This window comes from Phoenix dactylifera, chromosome 1 (genome assembly GCF_009389715.1).
Source record: "Phoenix dactylifera cultivar Barhee BC4 chromosome 1, palm_55x_up_171113_PBpolish2nd_filt_p, whole genome shotgun sequence".
In the NCBI taxonomy this organism is placed as follows: domain Eukaryota; kingdom Viridiplantae; phylum Streptophyta; class Magnoliopsida; order Arecales; family Arecaceae; genus Phoenix; species Phoenix dactylifera.
This window is the reverse complement of record NC_052392.1, coordinates 30,646,793-30,666,687: the sequence shown is the minus strand read 5'-3', so window position 1 is coordinate 30,666,687 and position 19,895 is coordinate 30,646,793. Positions and strand designations below refer to the sequence as shown.

At 36.4% G+C, this 19,895-nt stretch overlaps 2 protein-coding genes across 2 annotated transcripts; both read right to left on the bottom strand.

The window, feature by feature from the left end:
• Window positions 1–2,249: 2,249 nt before the first annotated feature.
• LOC103704326 (histone deacetylase 8) lies at window positions 2,250–6,487 on the bottom strand. Its single transcript, XM_008787563.4, has 4 exons — window positions 6,107–6,487; window positions 4,667–5,247; window positions 3,890–4,196; window positions 2,250–2,897 (listed from the first exon to the last, which is right to left on the bottom strand). The coding sequence occupies exons 1-4, from the start codon at window positions 6,369–6,371 to the stop codon at window positions 2,893–2,895; spliced, it is 1,158 nt and encodes a 385-aa protein (XP_008785785.2). The 5' UTR covers window positions 6,372–6,487; the 3' UTR covers window positions 2,250–2,892.
• Window positions 6,488–8,320: 1,833 nt separating this feature from the next.
• LOC103704400 (aluminum-activated malate transporter 1-like) lies at window positions 8,321–12,649 on the bottom strand. Its single transcript, XM_008787669.2, has 6 exons — window positions 12,367–12,649; window positions 12,093–12,233; window positions 11,518–11,799; window positions 9,646–9,758; window positions 9,066–9,215; window positions 8,321–8,760 (listed from the first exon to the last, which is right to left on the bottom strand). Exons 1-6 carry the CDS (start codon window positions 12,647–12,649, stop codon window positions 8,371–8,373), a joined length of 1,359 nt encoding a protein of 452 aa, XP_008785891.2. The 3' UTR covers window positions 8,321–8,370.
• Window positions 12,650–19,895: the final 7,246 nt, after the last annotated feature.

Genomic DNA, 19,895 nt, shown 5'->3' with positions numbered 1-19,895 from the left:
TACTGAAACAAATAAAATACAAAACAAAATAAGTGTGAATCTTTAGATATCAATCAACAATGTGTGAAAACAAACATCATTACTTCATGTCCATAATATTTATTAGTTCTTCTTATATGGATTTTATCCTCTAATGATTTGTAACATGCATTTGAAAAAAAAAATATTTATTTATTTTAAATTAAAGATATTTTTTCAAAATATTTTCATATCAAGTTGGAAAAATAAAATTTAGATATTGGTGGAAATTGAAATTCTAAAATAAATTGACATCTCAAATAATGATAAAAATAAAATTTAGAAAATCATGAGGAATAAGGATTCTTTATATCTTTTGTATTTTTGTTTACTATTGTGATTCCAATTGGTTCATGTTTGCTAGTTGTGTTGCTGTGAGTTGTTTCTTCTCTCACACTGGTTGTTTAAGAACATATTCCAAAGAAGTAATAAAAAGTAGGATTTGCAAGAAGAACGGTGTTTGCTTCAAAAAAGTATGATTTGCCCGAAGTATCTTTTTAAAAAGTAATAAGAATTATGATTTGCAAGAAGAACTATACTGTGTTCACCCTTTAATTGATGTGCTGGAATCACAAGAATAACTTGTACCATTCAAGATCTTATATAATTTTGCAAATTATTTATATATCAATACCACTCTTTTTATATATATTCATATTATTTACAAATCAATATTAGTAAACAAAATTTAAATATTGTTGGCAGCTGATGTTATAAATAAAAAAGTTTGTGTTGATTACTGGTGCTGGCACTTTGCAAATTCTTAAACATTGTTCAAGAAATTATGAAGTATAAGAATTTTTTATCTACAAATTTAAAGGATAGAAGAAGTACAAGTATTGGAGCAAGGTAAAAAATAGCAAGAGAAAATTATATGCTAACCCTAGAACCCTTTATTGCAGAATTCAATACACGTTTAGATTTCTTTGCTTCCTACTTAAAAATAAACAAAATATTTGATGTGATGTTACAATAATCTCTCTTAAAAACAGAGAAATGTAGAGAGATAAATTAATTTGATGGATATATCTCGGCATTAGCTATTTCTAGTTCTTTTTCTTCAACCTAGTTATGGCCGGTAAGAAATTGATTGGAAATTGAAAATGTTTGAAAACAATATTAGATTATTGTGATCTGAACAATATTAGATTCTTGAGATCTAATCCCTTTTAATGTTTTATTTTGTCCAATATGTTAAAGACAGAAAACTTGCAATCCATTATCTTTTTTGAGTGCAATTGGTTAAAAAAAAAAATCATTCCCATCCAGCACTTTTAATTTATTGATCATCTGACCTAAATGCCTAAGTTTTATAAATCAATTGCATAGGATTTAAAATTTCTCATATTCACAATCAGCCTGCAATTTTCAAGTAGAGGTGGCAGCGAGGTCAAGTCGGACCAAATACAAATCAGGTTCGACACAGATTAGGCTAAAAACCTATTGATTCAAACCCGACATATTTATTAAATAGATCAAAATCCAAATCTGAACCTAGCCATTTTATTAATCAAGTATTTCAACTAGATATACAACATATTGGATCAAGTTAAACGAGTTAAACAACTCAAGCATTCCCACTCCTATTTTCAAATGTGATTACAGTAGAGAACTTACAAATGTCTCTTAAGCAGAATAGTTGTAATCACATATTTTGTTTCTAATTACACCTTTTTTTTCTCCCCAAAAATGTACCATACATCTACTCTTTAGTGATACTGTTTGCTGATGGGTATTTTACATAAATAGACTCTCACAATAGCATACATGCAGAAATGGCCATTCTTGCCTTCCTACAAGATTGATTACTGTTCAAGTCTTCTCTGAATTGCCCCTAGCGTCATATGATGTGATCCACATATTAAAAGGACCCGTATTTAGAATACCCAATGCATACATTTAGGCTTGATATATTAAATAAGTCGCATCTAAAATTGCAAACATTTAAACCGTCTGGTGCGTATAAATAACAGGTAAATGATCTAGTTATAGATGACATGTGTGAAGCCCATAAGTTTAGCATGCACCCACAAAAGTACACCTGATCAACCTACACCTCCCTGAGTGAATGGTTCATCCATAGGCCTAAATCCTTGACAATGAATTTGGTTGCTAGACATTGTAAATTCACATCCTACTCAACCCACTGCATTATCACCTGCTCATATCCATGATATATTGTATTCTCCTCATGCTTTGTTATGAATTCGCATGCACTTACATGCTCGCTTTAACTAGTGCCAAAAGAAAAGTATATATTTTACTTACAAATTGCACAAGATCAACATATGTACATCAAAATGATCTACTTAAGAAAAGTACGACATAATATATTTTCACCTCACTATATTGCAGATGAAACAGTACATGCCTAAACAAAAGAAAGAGCAAGTTCCTAGAATTATATATTGTGGTAGTGCTCCGCATTCCTCCATCCCCTTCTGTCTAGGCTTACTAATGAAGATATTATTACATCCAAAAACGGTACTGAATTAAAGAAAGTTGTTCAGTTTAGCCTCCCAGTCGAGACAATGGGTTGATTTACTTAAATCCTGTGTCAAATTCAGTTCCCTGACTCCACTCAAACTACCACACCATTTACAGAGCTGCCTGATATAAAAGAGGAAGCCGGCATATGAAAAGGGGACGTATCCACAAAATATCGCATGTCACAAGAGAAGTTCAGAATAAAATCAGCTCGTCGGACCTGGAGGAAATAGTAAAAGAACAGCCCAATGTGTAGGCTGTTTCTGTGTTCTGAAACCGTGACCTCCAAGTCACGATTAAGCAATCTCACAGGTTACCAAGGCTTACCCTCTTTAGTATTTCCTTCCAAAAAATTCTTTTACAAAACCATCAACACAGCAGCACCACTTAATCTGTCAAAAGAAAAATTGTTCAGTGGAAAAGAGCCTACCAATATGTACAACCAAATGCATACAACATCTAATCAAATATGTTACAAGAGAAAATAGTAATTCTTATGAAATATGAATGGACACCTCTAATGGTATAGATGCAATTTAACTTCCATTAGTCCATGATGCTCTGATAAAACACCCAGCCTTAGATGAATTACTAGTGGTCCACCTTAAGGGAACAATTCATCTAATGGCAAATAAAAACCCTAAGAAATAATTCAAATAATACATAATGGACAGGAAACAGGTATATTGTTCATAGTATCATTGGGAAGTCAAAGCAAGTAGCACTCCACACTTGATCTACTTTACTGCAGACACACATGTTAGAGCACACCCACACACACAAAAAAAGGTGCCTGAATCATATTGACCTATCCTTTTTAAAGGTGCACTGGATGCATATATCCAGCCATGCTGGCCATTTCACATTTGCCTTGTACATAGTAAAGATTATGTGATGAATTCAGAACTAATACAAACATTACAAATCCTTTTCATGCATGCTATCCAAAATTTCTAAGGGATTAAGGCCCCCAGTACCTCTTTTCTAATGTTTCCAAACATTTTGCATTGTAACTCTAATTTGAACCATATTAAAAGTCGAGATGCAAATCCTCAATCAGATATGCAAAGGCAGACTACTTCTTGTGCTGAGATCAAATTAGTTCTAGGGAAATGAGTCAGAAGCATATTACTATATACATGGGCCTTCAATTGCAAGAAGAAAAGCTACAGCACTATAACTCTCTAGAATAGGATATAATACTTGAAAATTGAAACCAATTTGAGCAACTTTGAGTGCACATGAACCTACAGTATTGAGAAGATATGAACTGCCTTTCTTTACCCTGCATAAATCTGTCATAACAGTCTAGAATTTCGTGCAGGTAAAATATGACAGTGCAAACTAGTCTGCTAAGGAATGAGAATATACAAAACATGCATACCTCTGTAAAGATCCTTCAAGAATGGAATGGATTCTTTCCAATATTTCTTGATGGCATCAACAACTTTGACAGTGTATGCCTTGTCCTCAGGGTAATAAGCAATAGGGTCTGATAGTAGCGGAGCTGGAAGTTTAAGAACACCTTCTAGTGTTGCATGGAGACAGTAAGCTGAGTATGTTACATGATACCCTCCTTCCTGAACAATCAGGATGCATCCATCGGTAGAGGTATCAGCCAATCTGCGAACAATTTGCCCAATCTTCCTGTAACCTTCCATTGTCAGGCATTGCCTTCCATTTGGATCAAACTGAAGCAAGAGAGAAGTCAACAAAGGAAATCTTTATTTTACCAAAGATGAACTCATTAAAAAAAACATATTCAGATATCCATATTGGCACAGATAAATAGATAATTGATACTTAAATACAATAACAGAGCAAACAATTTATGAAAGGACAGACAAGTCTTCCTATTGAAATGAAAAAAGGTCTATGCTTACAACAGCGAAAGCTTAAATAACTTGATGGCCTGAAGAAGACAAGAAACAACAGTCCCTCCTAAAGCATACTAGATATACTAAAAAAGGTAATTGGATACATTAGCGTTAAAAATGGCTATGTTATACAATTCTATTCTTATCTTTGTAAAGGTAATTCAGGATCATGACTGTAGCTTTTAGCACATATTCTGAATTTGTCATGGCTGCAGAAGTGAATGTCCACACTTTAAAAATGTGCACAAGAATACCAAAATGACACAGGCATGAAATCAACTTACCGCACTAGAATCCTGACCAACAACCAAAACAATTAGCATGGGTTCGAATACTTGAACAGCTGGAGAAACCAATTCTTTCATTGCATATGCATACCCTTCATCCCCTGTTCCATTAGGTAAAGGAATATTCAGATTGTACCCAAATCCATTGCTTTCACCAACTTCATTAATGGAGCCACTCTGAGGATGTGATGGACCCCAGGAACCATGATTCATGTGAAGGGAGATAGTAAGAACATTATCTGAGCGATAAAATCCTTCAGCTGTGCCATTGCCATAATGGACATCAATGTCAATTACGGCAACCTTTCTGAAGCCAGAATCTAGAGCAAGTTGTACTGCAAGCCCAGCATTATTTAGAAAGCAGTAACCATCAGCTTGACAAGGCTGTGCATGATGACCAGGCGGACGTACTAAAGCATAAGCAAGCTTCCCGTGTCCATCTAATATATACTTCATTGCTGATAATGTGGTTCCAGCAGCCAGAAGGGCAGCACCCCAGGACCCAGGGTTCAGAAAAGTTCCAGCACAGAGCTCTTTGCTTCCAGCTCCATTGGCTTGTGCAAGTTCCTCTATGTATTCTGACATATGAATTTGAAAACAAAAAAAAAGTGATTTTATGGAAGCAAGTACTAGGCTTGGGCCATTACTACATCAACATATCACAAAAGTTGCACAATTTCAGGCAAATGCTTTGTACACCCTCTGTGCATTCTGACATATAAAATATGAAACTCAACCAGCTAACGTTTAAGGGAGAAGATGTTAGAACTGGAGACACCTCCACGTCAATATAATTGGTAAATGGCATGATTTTAGTTTTGATACATCAGATAACCTTTGAATTCTGTTAAGGCAAGAAACGTTTTTGCTCTCTTTGTTCTTATCAGAAGGGAAAATTGAATTAGACAGTGGATGTCATATTCAGTTGTACTTCAAACTGCGGCATTTGAACCTTCAAAAACCCTGGTTGATATCTTTTTTTTTTTGGTTAAATAAATATATAAAGCATAGATATGTGCATAAATAAATAACCAAACACTCAAAATCTCTTTCTTTCTTTCCCATATATATACTACCATCCTAGTGATGAAGATATATACATTGCATGAGAGGGAGGGGAGTGCACAATCTATGTTTCAGTGCCTCAAGACTTTGTCTAAGGTAACTATAATGCCCAAGCTTCCACTATCCTGACGACACAAACTTGCTTCCACAAATTGTTACCTAAAAAGATGGTAACTTTCCATTTCCTCTCGCTTTTATTGGACTAACTTCAGTAACAATCTAGCAAGTGGAACACTTTGGAGCTTCGACCCTCGCAACTATAAAAAAAAAAAATCAAATCTTTGAGCATAAAAAATCACAAAAAACTAATTTTAAACCAAAAGGACAAAAATGGCAAACTATCCTTCTTTCAATCCAAAACAAATGGATCACCTGGGGAGTGAAAAGAGAGGAGCTCGGAGACGTGGGCGGGCCGACCAGAGTGCCACGAGATGAAGGGGGCGATGGGGCCTTTGCGGAGGATAGAGACCATGTTCCTTACCCGGTCCGCGTTCTCCGGATGCTTCTCCAAGACCTCGAGGAAACCAGGGTCGATGCCGGTGTCGAAGACGCCGGTGCCGGCGTCGTGGGCGAGCATGCCCTCGTGCCAGAAGACGTGGATGAGATCGGGAGGAGGAGAAGAGGATCGCGGAGTCATGGCGATGGATCGGGGGAGCCGGGGGTTATGGAATCGGAGATTAGGGTTTTGGGGAGGAGGGTTCGAGAGCTAAATGGGGGGCTCCAATGGCGTCAGGGTCTGAGCAGCGGACTCGTCTTTGATAAAATCTGAACCGTTCGTACAAAGTTGGCTCTCTTGGGAAGGAAATGAGTTTAGGTTGTGCTAGGCTTGGCTTGCTCAAATTTGGATCAAATTAGCTCGGAATATAAAAATATAAATAACTAATATATTTTAAATATTCTTTGATAATTACTATGTATTTTAATAATTTTTATAATTATTAATTATAAATAAGTCTAGCATATATAGAATAGAATCTCTCGCCCTCTATTATAAAAAAAAAAATTGACAACCCACCCTAATATTTTTTTAAAAAAAAAGAAGAAAAAGAAGCTGGATTTATGACACATATTAGCAAATTTATAAAAGAAAGGCCTTAATCCTCTTTCAAAAATACAATATTTCTAATCATATTCTAATATATTAGAGCAAGCTTGTCGTTTGTTTCTCAGGCATTAATTTAATCTAGTTTTGTTTTGAAGGAGTTCTCATTTTCACCAAAAAAAAGAAAAAAAGTGTATTCCCCCACAATATCAGTTTTGAAGGAATTTGCAAACAATAGAACAATACCTCAGGAAACTACAAATGCTGACACTCAAACTTAAATCACAAGAAAAAATAAATCAAATGGCAAAGGCAGTGGAAATGGTTGATCGGTTGTCAAAAGAGCATGGTAACAGGTAACCTGCAAGCAATGGAATAACTAAACTACAATCTAAGGCATCGTACTTTAAGAGGCTTTCAATTTAATTTATTCCTGTGTATTTATCTTAGAAGATTTGATTGCTTATTTTACACTTGATGGTTCGCAAAAATCCAGATCAAGGTGCACGAAGTCTTACACCAATGGGTAGGGATAGTATTCGGGTTAGATCGAATCAAATATCGGACACATTGGATGCAAGATAAATAAAAAATCGATCTGCTAATTAAACAAATCAAAAATTCAGATCTGAACCTGATAGCCTAACTCGACCTAGAACAGATTGAACCCAATTAAATGAATTGAACTAATTAGTATTGCGGCACTTAGAGGTATATAAAGCATTATTTGCTTTTTTTTATGGTACGGACTTTTTTTTTAGCACCATAGCAAAGACCCAGCTTGATATAAATCCATATCTATAATATATATAAAATAGGAATAAGTTTATATGTTGAGATACATAAAGCTATGTGATCTTCCTTTGTGGATCTTAACCATTTAAACATAACCAAGTCATACAAACTCATTATTTATTTAAGTATTTAGATCTTGGGATCAACTAATGAAGATGGATTTACTTCTGTTGTTAACCAAGCCAGAATCTGTTTAGTTCCCTACTCACTTGATATACATGGTTTGAAACTTCAAACTGCCAAGCCGCTACAGGTGCTATCTGGACTACTTTCTCACAAGCTCCTCTACTGGTACTGCTGAGCCCTCTTGGATTAGTCGAATAATATATAAAGTTTCTGTGAATAGGAAGGATATTTCGATATTTGGTGATTATGGCTAAGATCATATTCGATACTACAAATTATATGTAGCTAGAAATACATTCCATGTACAACTGATTGCATATACCTTGTGTAGCTGACAAGGTGTGTGTATATAGGGGTCTTTACCCTGATGAATGGATATCAACTCAAACTCAGCAAGTTTCCAAACTCTCCAGCAAGAAGCTATCAAGACCACAACCATTACTTAGCCTAGAAATCCAAAATGAATCACTGTATGGGTGCCATATTTTTCTCATTGTAAATGTAACATGTTTTTGTTTTGGGTTAGAAAGGTGAGATAGTTTACAAACTCATCATATGGAACCCAATTTGTCATACAAGGTATGATAAAAATCTGTGCGCTATCATCCCTAGTGAGACTATGATTCCTCAACACCCATACTGCCATACATATATAATCCACGGAATAATCCTGCTATTCCATTACAGTAATGACAACGCCAGGGCTTCCTCCTTCAGTTAAAGGCTTCACTGTTGCTTTATGAAGGGTCTCGCAATCCCTGAACTGGGCAAGCCGAGCAAGTTCCTCCACAGAGGCAACAATTTGGGGCACACATTGGACTACTTGTGAGAGCAAGGATGCTGTGATAGCTGTTTCTAATATCATTGAGGGGATGCCCTCCTCGGAGAGCGAAGCTTTCAGTGTGGTGGTGGCTGCGGCGATGGCAATATTATGGCGGCAGACACCAGGTGTTGTCATTGTTCCAATGGAAGCTGCCAGTTCTTTCAATGCTTTGCCACACTCAATACTCATCTCCTTGCATGTGGATGAGATCATTTTTCTGAGCTCTAAATCTGCAGGAGTCTGTAAAGGCATAGCCTAATTGTTTAGCAAAGAATAAATAAAGCTCAAATCATAGACTAAGTGTTCTGTAAGTCATCTGCGTTGTCGGGTATATCTATTGGAGATTATGATAGCTTATCCCCGAATATCCTATCTCATTTCCAAACTATTTGTCAGATGTTATGATGCTGACAAATGATCTGGTTCAAACTTCAGAGGCCAGATAAAAGGAGCTAGGAACTTGTCTAGGTTCTGGATTCCATTGTAAAATTAAGGGGTTCAAATGAAATGGCACTAAAAGAAAGAATTTTCATTTTTGCACATACCTGGGTCCTTTCATTAGTGGTGATGTAGGACATGAGAGCCTCCATGGAATAGGCGCACTGGCGACTGAGAGCCCCAACCTTCAGATACTGTTTCCAAGGATGCCGGAACCCAAAATGGCCGTGTCCTGGCTCCCATCTCGCCAAATTTGCCTGCATTAGCTACTTGCAGAATAAGTAAAGGGATCCCTTTGAGAAATAAAGCAAGTGTGTTAGGGCAGCCCCAAATTTAATAATCTGACTAATGGCATCGGACCTGACCTATTCCCATTGAGAAATAGCTCAATCTAAGAATAATTTGTAATTAACTTTTGTTATCTGTACACATGGAAACTAATGTATAGGAGTCTTCTTTTTTTTTTTTTTGATTACGACCGCCAGCTTGCTCGTGCCTCATCAAAAAAAAAAAAAAAAAATCTTTTGATATAAACATAAGCTCAAAATTTGGATGTGTCTAGGATAAAGTCAGGATAAAGTTTTGTTTCCCTTGCTTTGCAAGACAGTTCTTCCAACCTTGCTACTTTAAGCCGAACATGCTATTGTCAAACACTGAAGGCAGGGGGCGGATGATGAGCAAACTCACCAGAGATTCCTCATTGGACTTGGAATTGAGCACACTCTTGTAAGCTTGGGGGAAGCATTTGCTCTCCATTCTCTCTCCTCCAACCTTGTCTCCAAAGTACACTTCTCCCAATCCTGCAAAAATACCTCGTTATCAACAATAACGCAAAAAATGAAAACAAAGGTTTTCGTTTTGCTTTAAGTGCGACTACATCATTATCATCGTCTTCTTTTATTCCATATTGTGAGGATCCGTGTAGGAGTGTATTTAGTCCTATATCGATTATTCACCAGGAATATCTTAGGTACTTATGCAGAACTAAAGAATTCAAATAATACCTTCTGACTAGCATTTTTTTATGAGATTATAGGTTGTAACAAATAGTATAAGAGCTCATGCCCTATGTGGACTAAGAGACACTGCAGTACAGGTCCATTTGAGTTGATCACGAGCTGATCGTGGCGCTTGTGATTAAATTTGAACAAATTTAGATCCTTAGTCTGACGAGAATGCTGGAGCTTAAATGGAGAAAATATATGAGGATATGTGCAAGCCTATTACTTTAGTTTCTGTTAGCCAAATTACAAGATTAAACCTTAGTAGATTTGGTTGAGGATTTGCTCCGAGATATGATTCACTCGGTAAATCAAGAGGGTCATTTTGATTAGCTAATATATATGGACCCATATTATGCATTAGATATGATTCTAGTCATGGTTTGGTCATGGGATATCTTAATTCATATAAGCTTTATGCCCAAGCATGTCCCCTTCAAAGGGGCCCAATTTGGTCAATAAAATCCATAGTTACAAAGTTTGTTTTGTGATGTGAAATGATATTGCTTTCGTTATTTTCGAATCAATGCCCTACAAAGTGGCTATAATACTCTTTAGAGTAAGTTATAAAAAACCTCCTTGATATTTATATTTACTATACTTACATCTAATAGTCTATAAAAATATATACCACACTCAGTTAAATTAACGACATTAATAAAACCATTTACCTCATATAAAAAGTCAAAATTATCCTTAGATGAACAGAAAGATGTACGCATTTTCTTATATCCTTGAATGGTTGTTATGTCATTTAAAGTTATTTTGGTTATTTTTTAAAAAAAATTCTAACATAGTATTTGCTTTCTATTTAAGGTTAACAATTTGACTGACATTCTGCTAAGTTATGATTTAAAGTATTGGACAAAAATAAATCTTAAGGATATAAGTATAGTTTTTTCAGACTATTAGGTATAAACGTAATTATCTCTAATATTTGGAAGATTTTTGTAATTTATTCTACTTTTTAGTACACTTCAAAATCATAGTTGTGGTATCGGGTCTTTGCCCCCTTCTGTATATAATAATAATAATGACAATAATAATAATAATAATAATAACAACAATAATAATAATAATAATAGTGGTTTATGACATTATAATAATTTGCTTATAGTTTATAACTCTGAAAATAACAAAACTTGTTCTGACAATATTATCCCCCTTTTCGTCATTATTTTTACCTTTTGTTTTGAAGTTTCATCTCCCCTTTTTTTTTTATTGTGAGCAAGTAGGAATCTTCAATCACATTTATGGGTTTCAAAATGGGCTTAGGCCTGATAATTAATATAGAGTTAGGGTTGTATCATTCACACGAAAGAATGATCGATCTTCTTTCGCGATGTTAACCATTGGATCACACCCTGCATAGATCTCAAAGCATTTCTAACTCCTCCATTTATCTGCTTGCATAGATCGCAAAGCAACTATTGCATGATCTAATGGTGCAGGCGGCTTCGCATGAAGGAAGATGGATCCTTCTTTGGTGCAAAAGATACAACCCATGTCCCATAATGTAAGTCCACTCTGTTTTAGATACTGGACTTTTGAGTATTACCTTCCAAGAAGCTGGCTAGCTTTTCCAAGTTGGCAGCCACAAGCTTGTGGAGATCTTCCCCGGCCCACACAGGGCAAATGAAGACGGAGGTCAAGAGGCAGATGGCTACCCCAATGACAATGGTGGAGATCCTCTGATGAGCTAACTGCAGAAGCTCAAATGCATCTACTGTTCGATTACTCGACACCGCCACCAGGCTAAATGTCAGTATAAATATGGTCACCCCGTAGTCATATCTTGCTTTGATCTCTGGTATGAATCGCGAGAACGTTGCCGCTGCAGCTGCATGACCAGTGGCCCAATTATCATGTACGTTAATCACCACATGCATCTAAGAATGACCACATTGGCGAACTGGTTATGCATCACCATGCGGATGTTGATATCTTCATATCACCTTAATAGCGATGCAACATGACAAGGCTCCCCCATATGTTTAAACATGAAGAATATGCATGCATCTATATGCATGTTGATGACCCATGTGTGCTTATATACCCAGTTTGCGTATAGAATACTGCATGTTGGGTGCAACTGTATGTATGTATGTACTAGACAAGCATAGAATGATGTACCTAAAAGAAACACAAAAAGCCCAAGGAGGAAAGGCTCTCCTTTCTCCCCTGCGAGAATGGCTATCTGGTGAGCACCAACTCCAAGTGCAGCGGCCAACAATGTTGCAAAAGTTCTGTTTAAGCCTTTACTCAGGGTTCCACCTAGAGAACAGCACATCAAAATAATAAATTGAATCAGAGCTCTTTTTATTCAAGTAAGATGATGAGCAGTATTTTTTTTTGTGTGCCTTTCAGCTGGTTCTATGAGATATCTTGATATATATGAATTACCTACCGACAGTATATTCCATGACCACCACAACGGTTAGCACCGCCCAAATGGCCGATGTTCTGAAGCCGGCGAATAGAGCTGAGATGTAGTAGAAGAGGGAAACTAAGGAGAGTGCGAAGCCTACTTTGAAAGAATGAACCACTCGTCGGGGATCGTCTTTTCCTACCTTCTTCACCTTCTTTGCCAATCCAACCACCTTGGCCTTGAACTTGTTCAGTGCCAAGCTAAGACTTGACCACCATGGTAAGTAACTGATCTCATCGGTGCATCCTTGACCCACTTCCATGGTGAGAGAATTTAATGGATATGGGGGGTTTGAATGAACCAAGGAGAAAATGGTCTCGTTGGGCCTTCTTTTGCTCGTCTGGGAAAAGCTTTCTTGAGAGAAAAGGCAAGTGGGACGGAGGAGAGGAGTCCCCAGTGGTGGAGCTTTTATACGGGAAGGAGACTAGTAATTAAGTCTCAGTAAATATAAATGATCTTGTGCGCTGGCAAGGTGCAATGGGGCAGCAGCAAAGATATAGTGGATATGGTCCTTCCAAAAGGAAATCCTTAATATGTTGACCCAGGTATACACCAGCAATGTAAAATCTTTGAACCAGATCAGTGGTGGTTTTAAAAACTAGCTAGAGTGGCAAGGGTAGCACGAAATAAGCTTTTAATACTATAGGGAAAAGCTAATCAAAAGGGCAGTGGTCTTGGTTAGACCGACCCAGTTTATAGACTAGATCCCAAAAGGATAGCACTTGATATTTATTCTCTTTTAGATAGATGCCAGCCTCCTGCAGGTGGGAACTAGCAAGATAAAACTTTTTAGGATCTATTTATATTTTTCCATAGAATTGGACTGAAAATCCTATAGGATTTGTAGATTGGGCCAGCACAACCACCATGATCAAAGGCTAAGCACAATATCCAAAAATAACTTTAGAGTTGACTGGCCCAAATCCCATAGAAAGCAAAAAAAGACCTGCTGAGATCTTTTTTCACCCTATAAGATTCAGGTCGGTCCACTCCAAAGCTATTTTTGGGTATTTTATGAATACATGCCTAATCCGGTATGTAGTCTGTGTTATTGTCAGTTGGACTGGCCTAATCCATAAATCATATAGGATTTTCATCCCAATCCAATAGGAAAATCCAAGTAGGCCTTTCGAGGAGGTTTAAGTTTATTTTTAAGTGTGTTATTTGGTCAAGAAGGGTCAAAATTCTCACATATTAGAAACTTTATTGGGAATATTAGCAAATGTTTCTATTATCTTGGCTAACCCCACAAATTACCGAGTAACCTCTCTAGACAAGTTTTCATAAAGGCTCCTGAGATTGAAAAACTAAATACCAACTTCGCTTTGGTGCATTAGTGTTCCTAAGATCAAATATATCTCACTTTCGAAGAGAAATAGAGAACAAACTATAAAGAGATGATCTTGATAATGGAGAAAAAGATTAAGGCCCTATTTTGATCACACATTTTTCTTACTTATGTGATGGTAAATGCATGGCCGATTATAAGTGAGCAAAGGATGCCCAGAAAATATTGTTAGACTTAAAACATGAGACCCCTACATGCATGGGTTTAGTCCTACATTAGTTTATACTAGAGATATCTTGGTTGCACAGAAATAAGGAACTCAATATCTTTTGTCTAGTTTTTTTGTGTAAGATTCTTAGTTATTATATATAGCATCAAAAAGACTGGGTATACAACCTATGTGAACTAGAGAATATTGCAGCACAAGCTCTTTTAGGACTAACACAGGTTAATTGTTGTGCTTGTGATTAGTTTTGATTAGATATGGACACTTAGACTAGTAAGGATATCATGGCTCAAAAAGAAAAGTATGTAAGGCCCCACACTTATATAGCGAAAAAGAACCAAAATAACACCTATCAACCATCCTTTTTGGTTGAGATCCTGATTAGTCGTTATATGAATTCTCTATATTTTCATTCTAGGTCAAGTTCGATAGGTTTTTTCTTTTCTTGACCTCCACTTACCACTCTTGCTAGATTTGTTTTTGAGAAAACTCTAAATTGTGGGAATATATAAATCCCTTTTCATTGGATTTTAGTATTTAAAATTGTAATTTCTTGTCCTCCACTAGTATATAGATATATAAATTGGAGAAGGTTGAGGTTTATACCTAGTGGCTGCAAGACAGAAAGGAATGGTCAATGAAAGAAGCGAAGATAGATCCAATGCTTCCCATGCATTGAGTTGTCCCCATTCAAAGTACAAGAGTGACTGCAAGAGAAAGGGTGTTATTGGATAATGTTCAAGCAGCCATCTCTTTGTTTATTGAGATCACCATATATAGTGATCCAAATCTTCTCCAAACAAATCATCTTTTGTTGAATTGAAATAGGAAAATATCTTAAAAGAGTAATGCCATGATGAATCGAAGCTTATCCTAATAGAAACATCCATATACTTACTAACCAGAAAATATGTAGCACTCATTTCATTCCAACATTATGTGGGCCCAATAAACTTTATAGCACCCACTTCATGAAAATATTATGTAGGCCCAAAAAATAAAAACTTTTCTTATTCGTTAGCAAACACCATGAAACATTTTTTATAATAATCTAATTGAAGTGGAGCTAGGCACACGCTGTTATAAGTTCTCATTTTTTTAATCTAGAAAATCTAGGAAGAGTGGAACTCACAACTTGTAATGAACAAACATGCATATTAATGGAACCCTAACTTAATCTAAAAGCTTATGCCATTGAATTTTGGGTGAATTAGTAGCTCAACTCTCTCACTTTTTCTTTTTACTATATGGAACTATCTTTTCTCATATAAATTTCCAACAATCTCTGGCTCATGTATGAATTTCGTCCATATCCTTATCAACTTCTCTTTTCATTAGATCCACAACTCTCAATATGATCTCTTTCAAATGTATCATCATGTGCTCCCACATGCTTCCATCATATGCACTCAAATTTACTTATCATATGCTATTCTGAATGTACATGATGTGTTTCTTCATGCTTTTACCATGCTAGGGTTTAGTTGCTACATCATGAGACCTGCTCTTCTAAGAATCATGCTCAAGTTTGTGCATTGATATGATATCTTGAACTATCGACCTTCCTTGCCACATCAAGCTCAAGCTTCAACCTAACTTCCCTCTCCATCCAGTCTCCTTTATCAACTTAGCATGTCATTATTATCATAGCTCAACTCCATCATCCATAATTATCTTTCTAAAAGCCATCAATATTTATGTGCCTTAATGCTTCAAGATTCATGCCCAAAATCATTACCATTGGATTTGCTATCACTTATTAAGTAGACGAGGAGTTGGAACCAAGTGACTTAGCATAAAAATCAAAATCCAACTTGATCCAAAAACTTATGGCATTGAGCTTTGAACCTAACTAGTATACCAACCCCTTCACCCTTCTTTTACTATTCAATGTAAGGCTGTCTTTTCATGTAGATTTCCAACTCATTTTTTTTTTGTTTTCTCTCCTTACTTTTTTTCAATGATGCAAGGCATCTTTCTTATCGAAATAAATATCAAAATAGGACCTAAAATAAGCTTTCCAACAATGCATGTGGATATTGTTCTTATTAGTGAAATTATTAGTGATTCTAATAGTAAAAATTAAAGAAGAATTAATAATGGAATACTGGGAAGACATTTTTGGTTTGAACAAAGAGTGCCACTCCCACTAAACTTCTAGTTAAAAGAAAAAAATAATAAATTAAAAGCTCTTTCACTTTTATATGTCATATATAAATCTACATTAGGCCTCTAAATTATTTTGATTTCAATCAAAATCATCAAAGAGAAATGCTGGTAAATCCCATTTATGAATTGGAAAAGGTGGCATTTTAATATTAGAGTAGAAAATAAATTATAAAATAAATAATAGTCATCATTACAAGGCATTTCTTCTTATATAATCGAAGAGTGAAAGAAGTGTTTTACTTTCATCTGCTCAAAATAAAACCTTCACAAAAATAATATGAAAATAAAATAATTTTGAAAGTATGGTTTTAGCATTTAAGTAGTGAATTCTATCTTTTCCAATTCTTGTCAAATTCCTCTTCTAATTAAGAAAAGATGAAAGTTTTTAAAACAATAGAAGGTTATGTGAAAAATCTAATTTTCTATATCAACTTTGCCTTATATCTCCTAATTATTTGTAGATTGCAATATATATGTTAAGTCAAAAGCTTACTCAACAAGAAATTTCATTTTGAACCGCTCATTTCATGCCCCGGACATCAATAAAATCTATGTCGATGAGGTCCGATAAATCTCTACAGGGATGGTAGCAGTCCCCTAGTACTCGGTTGTATTTGTCTCGCTAAAAATTAATATTGCATAAGAAAGCTAAAGTTTCCGAAAGTTACGTCTTTGCTTCTAGACCCTATCCAGATCTATTTGAACAAGCCAAATTTGTCTATAATGAGTCTTGTGATACTCTTAGTTCTCAATAGAAATAATTATTAAATGGAGATCACATGCATCTAAAGCCAATCTAAAATCCTTCATAAAGCTTTATGTTTATGGGACAAAGAGGCTCCTTTAGATATCTCAAGAACAAATATTTCGATTAATCCATCATTGTTCTCACGATGTATTGCCTATGATGAATTACTAAAATGCAAACATTGATATCTACCGCAATCTCTTGTTCTCAGATTCTTAACAACTATATTTAGGATAACAAAGCCTGAAGCCCGTGATTAGACGACAGTCCCACTTTAATTCTTGCTCTTATCTAACTGATACTTTCAGCTCTCGCTACACAAGTTGGAGCGTGTACCTTCTCACGAGGAAACTGGTGGTGCTTCTACAGCCCACTATACCTTTACCATACTCCCACTCCCTTGCCTCTCCGTCGTACCCTAATTGATCTTCTGGATGCTTAATCCCTTTACACACCTCTAGCCATGCATGCATACCTGCTATGAAATGGTTCAGTCCCCTCAGAAAGATGAAAAGAGAGTTTATTAGCCAGACATGGGGAATATATGAGAATATATACATTCACACAAGCATTTGCATGCAGACACTTAGTTTATCCAGCTATTGCCAAGTTATTCCTAAACATTATCAGGGGTTCTTAGCCTTCTGGGCTCTTGTTTAGGATGTGATGCCGCACAAATGCGGAAAAAGAGGAGAAGAAGGAAGAACAAGAGAGGAAGAAGGAAGAAGAGGTTCTAGAGACACAGGAAGAAGAGAATGGGAGGAGGAGGAGGAAGAATAAGATCTGGGAGGAAAAGAAATTCTTAATCATTCATTAAACCCTAATCATGAAAATAGTTCCCTATATATAGGGCCCAAATACACAACTTGCATAAACCCCCCTTACACAGAAATAAATCCTAATGAACCCACAAATAACACAAATAAGCCCTAAAATGCAAATAAGCCCAGAAATAAAATAAACCACAAATAAACCCTAGAATGCAAATAAGCCCAAAAATAAAATAATAAAATAAATATGCAAATAAACGAGTCTGGCTCAATCCGGGGGCTCAGGATCATCTGGATGAAGGGCTCTGATGTCCCCATCAACTCCTCCCGGGTGAGAAAAACTCGACCCCGTCGAGTACAGGTCTGGCCGGCTGTCGTACTGCTCCAGAAGATCGGGGTCAATGCGCTGCAACTGTGCTTTGGAAATCCACGTCACATCAGACTTTGGTCGACCTTTCCACCGAACAAGGTAACGTTGGTAACCACCGTTCCTGCTTGAAATAACCTGCTCATCCAATATATGTTCTATTTGTTCTCTGCGTGCATGAAATTTGGGAGGTGGTGGCTCAACAGCAGGTAATAGGGCAGGGTGTCCAACATGGGCAGGTATATCAATAAAGGGGTCAGAAGGCAGGAATATTATCTTTTTGTATGGGACTAAATCTTCAATATTAAATGTCGCACTAATCCCATAGTCATCAGGAAGATCCACAACATATGCATTCGAACTGGTTTTTTTTAAGATTTTGAACTGTTCTGCACTACAAATTTGCAATTTCTTAAACGTTTCCGAAGAAAGTCGTTCAAACCTAATTCTTATCATGACGTAATCTCTTTCACTTAACTCATTATAACGTCTGGTTAAATCAGCAAGGGATTTATATTTTAAGTTATTAAAGTGACTGCAATTGCTGATTTCTTGATGCAATGAATGTGGATGTGATGCAATTGATTGTGCAGACTCAAAGACTCTATACTGATGAGACATGAAAAACAAGTCTATGGGTTGCCTAGGTTTGTAATCATGCACCACTTCGAATGGATTTATACCTATGGACTTATGAATCGAACTATGATATGTAAACTCAACTGTCGGTAACATTAAATTCCAGGTCCTAGCATATGCATTCGGTCTGAGCCTATGATGTAGAAGGTTGGGCAGAGATGCTCCGGGAACTAGATCGATTGCGCGTTGGATATCATGCATTGGAGAAAGTGCATCCGGAAGATCATCAGGGAGTGCATCATGAAACTCCTCTAGAAGGGAAACTACTACCGGGGAATGTTCAAGGTTGGACTCCGCATGGGTAACTTTAGCTACAAGTGCCAATTCAGATGATTGGCTCTCAATATCTGTCACTACCTCTTCCACAGTTGTGATGTGAAGTGGCTTGGTTGTACTTAGATCACTAGTCTCCCTTTGGGAATCATTTTGGACAAAGTCTAATTCTATAGGTTCGTCTTCAAAGTCTTCTTCATAGTCTTTTATATTTGGTTCATAGACTTCTTCGACATATTCGGCCTCTTGGTTCCTAACTTCTGGTTCAGTAATCGGGTAGGTCTTAGTGGAACATTGGGGCGCTATATGGCCGAATTGTTGACACCTAGAGTATTGAGTTTGGTGCCTAGGAGAGTGGGGAAGGACTACAGGTGGTGCGACCAAACCGATTTTAGTTTGGGCTGTAACAGGGGTTGGCGATTTAGGGGTCCTAGAATTTTGCACGAGCTCACGGATCTCTTGTTGGAATTCCTTGTATCCAGCCCGCATGGCAATAATCTGTTCTAAGAGAGACCTCAAAATGTCGGAATTCATGGTAGCTACAGGAGTTTTAGGTTGATTGAGATAGTGCTCCATATCACTACAGGTTGGCTTGCACTGATGACACTGGGTGATGATGTGAAATGTAGTGTCACTAATGAAACCCTTATAAGTATGATGCAGGACCAGATTTGATGCAGGACAACCTACTAATGCAATCTATTATGATTTCAGAAATCAGCAAGTTTTCACAAAATAACTTAAAATTTAAATGTTGCTGATTTTTACTTCGGTTATTCAGAATTAAGGATTAAGATTATTCAATTTAAGAAATTAGATTGCAATCAAGTAGTACAGTTGTTCTGATCCTAAAGTAATCTGATCGGATAATGTTGAGAAACGTCCTGTTACTAGGGTGTGCTAATTTAATGTTAAGATTTAAAGGGTAATGGGATGGGTTCGGAAGTGAAAGGTTTAATGTTCTGAATTTTGACAACAATATAAATTTTCAAGAATATGGCTATCATGCAAGAGAACTAGAACATAAT